At 65.1% G+C, this 9,524-nt stretch overlaps 1 protein-coding gene across 1 annotated transcript; it reads left to right on the top strand.

The window, feature by feature from the left end:
- The first annotated feature begins 2,378 nt into the window (after nt 1–2,378).
- Nucleotides 2,379–7,992, top strand: NAA40 (N-alpha-acetyltransferase 40, NatD catalytic subunit). The gene is made up of 8 exons (XM_068178671.1): nt 2,379–2,534; nt 3,927–4,022; nt 4,121–4,173; nt 4,784–4,879; nt 5,329–5,487; nt 5,570–5,653; nt 6,353–6,430; nt 7,832–7,992. Exons 1-8 carry the CDS (start codon nt 2,529–2,531, stop codon nt 7,965–7,967), a joined length of 708 nt encoding a protein of 235 aa, XP_068034772.1. The 5' UTR covers nt 2,379–2,528; the 3' UTR covers nt 7,968–7,992.
- The last annotated feature ends 1,532 nt before the right edge of the window (nt 7,993–9,524 follow it).

Here is a 9,524-nt window from a genome sequence, read left to right as displayed (position 1 = left end):
CCCCGCACGGCTCCGCGGGGCAAGGGCTCGGCGCCGGCGCCCCCCGCCAAACTTTCCCCCGAGCGCGGGGGTCCTGGGGAGGGGGCGCGGGGAGCCGGCGAGGGGGGAGGACGCGGGGCCGGCCGGAGCGACCCTCCCCCGGCGGGAGCGGCGCCCCCGCCGCGGGGCCGAAGGCGAGGGGCGCCGGGGCGGGGGGGGTCCCGGCCGGGGGTGCCGTGCCGGGGGTCCCGAGCCCGCCGAGCCCGCACAAAGCGCCGCCGGCCGCTGCCGCCGCCTCCCGGTGCCAAAGTAGTTCCAGCTCCCGCGGCCTCAGCACGGCCCCCCCGCCCCCCGTACCCCTCCGCGCCGCCTCGGGGGCTCGGGGGGGCCCCGGCGGCGAGCGGGAGCCTCGGCGTGGGGGGGGCCCGGGAGCGGCACCCCCGGGAGCGGCCGGGGGGGACAAAGGGGCTGGGGGGGTCGGTGGGGCTGGTGTGGGGCAGCCGTGGGGCAGCCGTGGGGCTGGGGTCTGTGCCTCTGTGGGGCTGGGGTCTGTGCTTCTGTGGGGTCTGTCCCCACGTGGGTCTGGGGTCTGTACCTCTGTGGGGTCTGTGCCTCTGTGGGGCTGGGGTCTGTCCATGTGTGGGGCTGGGGTCTGTGCTTCTGTGGGGTCTGTGCCTCTGTGGGGCTGGGGTCTGTGCTTCTGTGCGGTCTGTCCCCATGTGGGGTCTGTCCCCACGTGGGTCTGGGGTCTGTGCCTCTGTGGGGCTGGGGTCTGTGCTTCTGTGGGTCCATCCCTGTGTGGGGCTGGGCTCTGTGCCTCTGTGGGGTCTGTGCCTCTGTGGGGTCTGTCCCCATGTGGGGTCTGGGGTCTGTCCCCACGTGGGGCTGGGGCTCAGGGGGCTCTCATGGGGTTGGGTGGTGGCTGTGGGGCTGAGCTCTGTCCCTCCGTGGGGCTGGGGGGTCCCATGGGGATGCCCACCCTCCATCACACTCTGTGGGGCTGCCCCACATCCTCCGTCACCCCCTTCCCTCTGGGGGTGCCCTGCTGGGTCCTGTGGGGTGACCCCATTGCGGGAGGCTTGGGGCTGGATCAGGGCAGTGGGGCAGAGCTGTGGGGCAGGGTTATGGGGCAGGGTTATGGGGTGGGCTCAGGGCTGTGGGGCAGGGTTATGGGGTGGGCTCAGGGCTGTGGGGCAGGGTTATGGGGCAGGGTTATGGGGTGGGCTCAGGGCTGTGGGGCAGGGTTATGGGGCTGGATCAGGGCAGTGGGGCAGTAGGGCAGTGGGGCAGTAGGGCAGTGGGGCAGGCCATCCTGTATGTGGCGAACCGGAGTCTGTCAGTCCCCGCTGGGGTCGTGGGGCCGCACCGGGCCACGTTGTGCCAGGTTAGGGCCGTACCGGGCTCCGTGGGGACACCTCGGCTCCCGTTCGCCCGGGCCGTACCGGGCCGTACCGGGCTGTCTGGTGCCGGTTCGACCTGCACCGGGCCGTACCGGGCTGTCTGGTGCCGGTTCGGCCTGTACCGGGCTCTCCCGGGCCGAACCGGGCTGTCTGGTGCCGGTTCGGCCTGCACCGGGCCGTACCGGGCTGTCTGGTGCCGGTTCGGCCTGCACCGGGCCGTACCGGGCTGTCTGGTGCCGGTTCGGCCTGCACCGGGCTCTCCCGGGCCGTACCGGGCTGTCTGGTGCCGGTTCGGCCTGCACCGGGCCGTACCGGGTTGTCCGGTGCCGGTTCGGCCTGCACCGGGCTCTCCCGGGCCGTACCGGGCTGTCTGGTGCCGGTTCGGCCTGCACCGGGCTCTCCCGGGCCGTACCGGGCTGTCTGGTGCCGGTTCGGCCTGCACCGGGCCGTACCGGGCTGTCTGGTGCCGGTTCGGCCTGCACCGGGCCGTACCGGGCTGTCTGGTGCCGGTTCGGCCTGCACCGGGCCGTACCGGGCTGTCTGGTGCCGGTTCGGCCTGCACCGGGCCGTACCGGGCTGTCTGGTGCCGGTTCGGCCTGCACCGGGCCGTACCGGGCTGTCTGGTGCCGGTTCGGCCTGCACCGGGCCGTACCGGGCTCTCTGGTGCCAGTTCGGCCTGTACCGGGCTCTCCCGGGCCGAACCGGGCTGTCTGGTGCCGGTTCGGCCTGCACCGGGCCGTACCGGGCTGTCTGGTGCCGGTTCGGCCTGCACCGGGCCGTACCGGGCCCTCCGGCACCGCCGCTCCCACAATGGCGGCCCCGCTCCCCTCAGCGCACTGGGCGTGGCCTCCCGCGCTCCCGCCCAATCCGCTCTCAGCCAATCAGCGCCGAGCCGCCTTCGCGCCCCGCGCCGCCGCCACGCGCCCGCTCCCCCCCGCCCTTCCCGCTCCGCTTTCGCGCACGCGCCACCGCCCCCTTCGCCCCGCCCCTTTCCCCTCCGCGCCTGCGCATTGGCCGCCGGCCGCGGGCTCGCGCGCTTTGCGCTCCGCCCCCCCCCTCCCCCCCCCTTATAAATAGCGCGCCCCCCGCGCGCGCCCCCTCAGAACCTCCGCGCCCCCCGCGCCGTGAGGAGCCGCCGCCGCCGCCATTATGGGGGTGAGCGGAGCCGCGCCGCGCTCGGGGGGCCTCGGCCTGAGGGGAAAGAGAGCAGGGGTGGGGCCTGCGAGGCGCCGCTGAGTGGATTTGGGGCCGCCTGAACGGGTGGAGGGGTCGCCGCGAGGGGACGCGGGAGTTCTGCGAGGGAATTCGGGGTCGTCTCGGAGGGTGGGAGGTCGCCGCGAGGCCTTACGGGGGTTCTGTGGCGGCACTCGGGACCGTCTCAGAGGATGGGGAGGCTCTTTGGGGTAGTACAGGGCTACCGGGGGGGGGATTTGGGGCTCCTATGGGGCTCCTATGTGGAAACTTGGGACTTGGGGTTGTTTGAGGTCATTTGAGGCTCTTAGGGGGATGCTTGTGCCTCTGCGAGGAGTCTGGATGCTGCTGTGAGGAGATGAGGGCGTTTTTGGGCTCTCTGAGGCTCTCGGGGCTTTTGTGAGGGTTTTAGGAGCTTTCATGAGAATTTGAGGTTCCCAGGGCGCAATGTGTGATTTTCTGAGTGGATTTGAGGCTCCCCGAGGGGATTTGGGGCTGTTCCAGAGGATTTGAGCCTCTCGGGGCTGTGTAGAGGGGGGTGGTCCGGACTAGAGGGCTTTTAAGGGGGAATTTGGGGCTGTTTTGGGAGGATTTGGGGCTGTGCTTCCCCAGACACCTCCCGTGGTGTCCCATCCAAACACGAACCCCACCTGCTGGAAAATTTCCGCACTTTCCCCCCAGAATGAGCCTAAAGCGGAGGTTTTAGCACCCACATCCCAGGCAGCAGCAGGTGCTGGCTGCTCCAACCCCCAAAACACCTTAATTCTCCCAAACCCACTGTCAGATGTGTTTTTGGGGGACATTCACCCTGTCCCCCTCCCCACCCCGCCGCCTCTCCTGTCACACCTTTCCTTTTGGGTGCACTTCGCCTGATTTCGGTGGCGCTGGAGCTCAGGAATCCCAGTCCCTCTTCGACCGGAGGTTAGGGGGGATCCCAGCAGAATCCCTCATTCTGGGTGAAATCACCCGCATTTTTAGTGCCAATCTCCTCAGATTTGGGAAAAACCACTCCAAAGGAACACTTTTACGTGGCTGCTGCTTGCCGTCACCTCCTTGTCCCACCTAAAACCCCCGAGACTTTGGGGCAGAACCCCTTCAAACCGCATCACCCCAGCAGCAACACCCCCACAGGGATACCAAAACTTCAGCGCTGCTTTCCTCCCTAAAACCCTTTTTTCCCCGAGACTTTGGGACACCCCGCTCTCCTCACCTGCAGCTCCACGCTGATGAGCTTTGATGATCGTTAATTACTTTGGGGCAGAACTTTTGGGATTGCTGGCGGGCGGAGCGTCCCGCGGGTGGGGATGGCCGGGCTTTGGTGCCAGTTCCCGGGGTTTTGGTGCATTTTCACCCCAGAGGAAGTCGAGCAAAGCCAAGGAGAAGAAGCAGCGGCGGCTGGAGGAGCGCGCGGCCATGGCCGCCGTCTGCGCCAAGGTCGAGGCCGCCAACAAAGTGAGTGTGGCAAACAAAATCGGGGAGGAAAAGGCCGGAATCGGTGACAGCCCCGCCAGCGCCCCGCTGCCGCTCGGCCGCTCTTTGGTCTCTTCCAGCTCCAAGATCCCCTCGAGGCCTTCCCGGTGTTCAAAAAGTACGACAGGAACGGGTGAGTGCCCGTGCTCCCGGTGTCCCCAGAGTGTTCCTGGTGTCCCCAGGGCTGATCCTGGTGTCCCCAGAGTGTCCCCAGAGTGTTCCTGGTGTCCCCAGGGCTGATCCTGGTGTCCCCAGAGTGTCCCCAGAGTGTTCCTGGTGTCCCCGAGGCTGATCCTGGTGTCCCCAGAGTGTTCCCAGAGAGTTCCTGGTGTCCCCAGGGCTGATCCTGGTATTCCCAGAGTGTTCCCAGAGAGTTCCTGGTGTCCCCAGGGCTGATCCTGGTATTCCCAGAGTGTTCCCAGAGAGTTCCTGGTGTCCCCGAGGCTGATCCTGGTGTCCCCGGAGTATTCCCAGAGTGTTCCTGGGGTTCTTGAGGCTGATCCCGGTGTCCCCAAAATGTTCTCGGTGTCCCCGAGGCTGATCCTGTTGTCCCCGAGGCTGATCCCAGTGTCCCCGAGGCCATTCCCAGTGCCTCTGACACGTCTCCAGTGTCCCCAGGGCTGCTCTCGATGTCCCCAGCGTGTTCCTGGTGTCCCCAGGGCCATTCCCAGTGCCTCTGGCGCATCCCCAGTGTCCCCGAGCCCCTTCCCGGTGACACCGCCGTGTCCCCGTCTGTCCCACAGCCTGAACGTGTCCATCGAGTGCCGCCGCGTGTCCGGCCTGGAGCCGTCCACCCTGGACTGGGCCTTCGAGCTGACCAAGGCCAACATGCAGACGCTGTGAGTGGCACCTCGCAGCTTTTCTGCAGAAACTGATGGATTTTCCCGCCCCAAAATCACCAGGATTTGAATTTCTCCCCCCACCCCTGCAATTTTCCTTGTTTCCCGTGATTTTTATTTCCCTCCTCGGTTCTTGCCATGATTTGCCCCGAATCCCCAGGGCTTTTATCCCCCAAATCCCCAGGGCTTTTTCCCCCAAATCCCCGGGTTTTTTTCCCTGACATCCCTGGGTTTTTTTCTCCAAATCCCGTATTTTTTACCCCCCCCATTCCCCCCCCCAAACCCCCAATCCCCCCCCAAACCCCTTTTTCCCTCCCCCCAAGCCCCATTTCCACCCCTCCAAACCCCCTTTTTTTCCCCCCCAAACACCATTCCCAACCCCTTAACCTGCTTTTTTCCCCCCAAACCCCGTTTCCAAACCCCCAAACCCCGTCTTTCCCCCCGCCCAGGTACGAGCAGAGCGAGTGGGGCTGGAAGGAGCGGGAGAAGCGGGAGGAGCTGCGGGACGAGCGCGCCTGGTACCTGCTGGCCCGCGAGCCCGGCGCCGGCCCCGTGGCCTTCTCCCACTTCCGCTTCGACGTGGAGTGCGGCGACGAGGTCCTGTACTGGTGAGCGCGGCTCCGGGCCACCCCTGCGGCTTCGGGGCCCTTCCCGGCACTCAGGGGGGGTTTTGGGGTGTCCCTCCCGCAGCTACGAGGTGCAGCTGGAGAGCCGGGTGCGGCGGCGGGGGCTGGGCAAGTTCCTGCTGCAGATCCTGCAGCTGGTGGCCAACAGGTGAGGGGGGGACTGGGGGGGGATATGGGGGGTTTGGGGGGGTTTGGGGGGGTTTGGGGGAATGGAGGATGGGGTCTGGGGGGAGTCCAGGGGGTTTGGGGGCAGAACCAGGGTGAGTTTGGGTGAAATGGGGCAGTTTGAGGGGGAACTGGGGATGTTTGGGGTGAAACCAGCGTGGGTTTGGGGTGAAACCAGGGCAGTTTGGGGCTAAACCAGGGCAGTTTTTGGGGTGACACTGGGCAGGTTTTTGGGGTGAAACTGGGCTGCTTTGGGGCTGTTTTGGGTGAAACCAGGTCGGTTTTTGAGGTGAAACCAGGTCAGTTTGGAGCCAAACCAGGGCAGTTTTTGTGATAAAACCATGGCAGTTTGGAGCCAAACCAGGGCAGTTTTTGGGATAAAACCATGGCAGTTTGGAGCCAAACCAGGGCAGTTTTTGGGATAAAACCAGGGCAGTTTGGGGCCGAAGCAGGGCAGTTTTTGGGGTGAAACCAGGCTGGATTTTGGGGTGGCACTGGGCCGGTTTGGGGATGAAGCGGGGCAGTTTTTGGGGTGCCACTGGGCTGGTTTTTGGGGTGAAACCGGGTCAGTTTGGAGCCAAACCAGGGCAGTTTGGGGCCGAAGCAGGGCAGCTTTTGGGGTGCCGCCGGGCCGGTGTTTGGGGTGACACCGAGCGCTCCGGGGCTCGCCCCGTGCCCGCAGCACGCAGATGAAGAAGGTGATGCTGACCGTGTTCAAGCACAACCACGGCGCCCTGCAGTTCTTCCGCGAGGCGCTGCAGTAAGTGCGGCGCGGGCGCGGGAGGGGACAGCGCGGCACTGCCCGGAGGGCACGGCGCGGGCACGGGCCGGTGACACCTGTGGCACCCTGTCGTTGCAGTGGCCGGGGCCGGGCGCCGCGGGCAGGCGGGGCAGGGGCACAGACAGAGGTGGGTGCTCGGGACCCCCCCTCGGGACCCAAACTGGGGGCGGGGGCACCCCCAGGTGTGGGTGAAAGCCCCCGAGGAAGGGCTTGAAAGGCGTTCCTGGGGAAGATTTGCCCTTTGTGGGGTCATGCTGGTCTTGCTTTCCAAGCTTTTGTGCACGTGGCTTTCCGGCCAGTTTCTGGGGGGTTGAACCCTTTCGGGGCTTTTTAACCCATTTAGGGTTGTTTTTTCCGGCTGTTTGAAGCTAATTCTCCCTTTTAACCCTTTTCGGGGGTTTTTAACCCATTTAGGGTTGTTTTTTCCGGCTGTTTGAAGCTAATTCTCCCTTTTAACCCTTTCGGGGCTTTTTAACCCATTTAGGGTTGTTTTTTCCAGCTGTTTGAAGCTAATTCTCCCTTTTAACCCTTTTCTGGGGTTTTTAACCCATTTAGGGTTGTTTTTTCCGGTTGTTTGAAGCTAATTCTCCCTTTTAACCCTTTTCTGGGTTTTTTAACCCATTTAGGGTTGTTTTTTCCAGCTGTTTGAAGCTAATGCTCCAAAACTTTTTCCCTTTTCTGCTTTTTTTTCTTTTTTTTTTAACCAAGGCTTTTATCCTTTTCTGTATTTATTTTAAACATTTTTTGTTGTTATTTTGGCCCTTTCCTGGGGGAATTTTAAGCTCATTTTATGTTTTCTTTCCTCAGTTTCAGAGGAATCCTTTTAACCCTTTCTTGGTTTTGTAAACACATTTTTGGGGGGTTTTGCTCCTTTCCAGAGGATTTTATAAACCCTTTTCCAAAGTTTTAATCCCTTTTCCAAGCTTTCTCCCCCTGTTTCCTTTTCATCTTTTTAAACCCAATTTCCCAGAGGTTTTCCCTTTTTTCCACCACTCTCCACAACCAATTCTCTGTTTCCCATAACCCAAATCTGGCACTGTTGAACCCCAAATTTCCCGAGACATTTCACGTTTCCCGTTCTTCCATCTTTCCTTTTTTTCGGGTGTTTTCCACCCATTTTCCCAGGCTCTTTCCCTCCACTTCCCCAGATGCTTTTTTAACCCTTTCTCCTCAGATTTTTGGGGGTTTTTTACCCTTTTTTGGGCGCTGCTCCCCCCACCCCCTCCCAGCCTTTCCCCTCCCACTGCCGGCCTGGGGGGTGACACTGGGGGGGGGGGGTCAGGGTGACACTGGGGGGGGGTCAGGGTGACACGGGGGGGGGGCAGGGCGGATTTGGGGGGCTGGCGGTGACCCCGTGCCCCCCCTGTCCCCCCACCCCAGGTTCGAGGTGGACGCCACCTCCCCCAGCGTGTCCGGCTGCTGCGGGGACGATTCCTCCTACGAGATCCTGAGCCGCAGCACCAGATTCGGGGACCCCCACCCCGGGGGGGGCCCCTGCGCCGGCTGCTGCCACTGAGCCCCCCCAAAACCAGCCGCGGCCCGGCCTGGCGGGCCCCCCCGGGCGGGTGACGAAACGGCCCCTGCCCCCCTTCCCCCGCAGCAGCGCGGGGCTTGGGGTGGGAGGGGATTTGTGCGCTGCATTCTGGGGTTTATTTTATTTTATTTTATTGCTTTGTTTTATTTGCTTTGGTTTCGTTTCGTTTCTTTCGTTGTGGTTTTTTTCCCGGCCGTTTTGTTTGTACGGGTTAAATAAATAACGAGGAAACTTTAATTGCGGCTCGTGTGCTGAGGGCGGGGCTATGCTAACGCCACGACGAATAAATTATGTTAATGAGGGGGCGTGGCCAGGGAGGCAGAGCTGTGTGACAGCGCGCCGGACGTGACGTCACAGCGCCGCCGCCGCCATCATGCCGCCCGCCGCCCTCATCGCCCGCTCCGTGCTGCGCTCCGCGGCCCGGCCGGGCCCGGCCCCGCGCGGGCTCCGCTCCGGGCCCGCGCAGAGCCCCGTGGGCACCGCGGTGAGCGCGGGGGCGGCGGGGGGCGCGGGGTGACCTTGGGGGCGGGCGCGGCTCTAACGGCGCTGTGCCCGCAGGACGCCGTGCTGGGCCTGGCCGCCATGTTCGCCTCGGTGTTCGGGCCCGCCGCCTGGGTGCTGGGCCACATCCAGGACTACAAGAAACGGGAGGAGTGAACGGGGCCCGCCCCACCGGGACCAGCCGCTCCGGGAGCCCCGCGAGCGCCGGGACCAGCGCCGGGACCAGCGCCGGGACCAGCGCCGGGACCAGCGCCGGGACCAGCGGGAGGCGCCGCCGCCGCCGCCCATGGGACCCTCCCCGCCCCCCCCCGCCCCAATAAAGGCCGCGCATTCCGCCTGAGCCGCTCTGTGTCGGGTCCCGCCGTACCGGAACCGGGCTCTGACGTCACCTGATGGCGTCACGGGGAACGGCGCCGTTTCGGGGGGGCCGGGCCGGGGGTTGCTAGGGGCGGGGCTTGTTGCTAAGGGCGGTTTCATTGCGCCGAATAGATGGGGTGGGGCTTGTTGCTAGGGGCGGGGATAACGCTGTGGGCGGGGCCTGATGCCAGGGGCGGGGCCCCGCCATTCCCGGAGTCCCCGGTGCGGGCTCGGTACCGGGGCTCGGAGCCTCAATTCCCGCTCCGGTTTTGGGGGCGGGGCCGCTCCGTTCCCGCCGTTCCCCGCAGCAGGAGGCGTTGCTGTGGGTGCGGTCCGTTGCTATGGGCGTGGCTTCACCAGCACTGCCCCGATCGGGGCGTGGCCTATCCCCGTTCCCTCCCGGAAGTACCGGGGGTTCTGTTCCGGTTTCGGCGGCACTTCCGGCGGAAGGGACGTGGCAGTGACGTCAGCGCGCCCGGAGGCTCCCGGTGGCGGCGTCCGGCCCGGCCGAGCCCGCGGTGAGGGGCGGGAGGGGCGGGGCGGGCCCGGGACCCCCCTCGGCCCCGCCGGGAGCTCCGGGGGCTCCCGGAATTGGGCGGTCCCGGTTTGCGGGGGGTCCCGGGGCTCGGGTCCGGTGTGTCCGTCCCCCCCTCACAGCCCGGTGACCCCCCGGTGCCGCAG

This window comes from Anomalospiza imberbis, unplaced genomic scaffold, assembly GCF_031753505.1.
Source record: "Anomalospiza imberbis isolate Cuckoo-Finch-1a 21T00152 unplaced genomic scaffold, ASM3175350v1 scaffold_52, whole genome shotgun sequence".
NCBI classification, from domain to species: Eukaryota; Metazoa; Chordata; class Aves; order Passeriformes; family Viduidae; genus Anomalospiza; species Anomalospiza imberbis.
The sequence above is the reverse complement of the archived record's forward strand: the minus strand, read 5'-3'. Positions and strand labels throughout refer to the sequence as shown.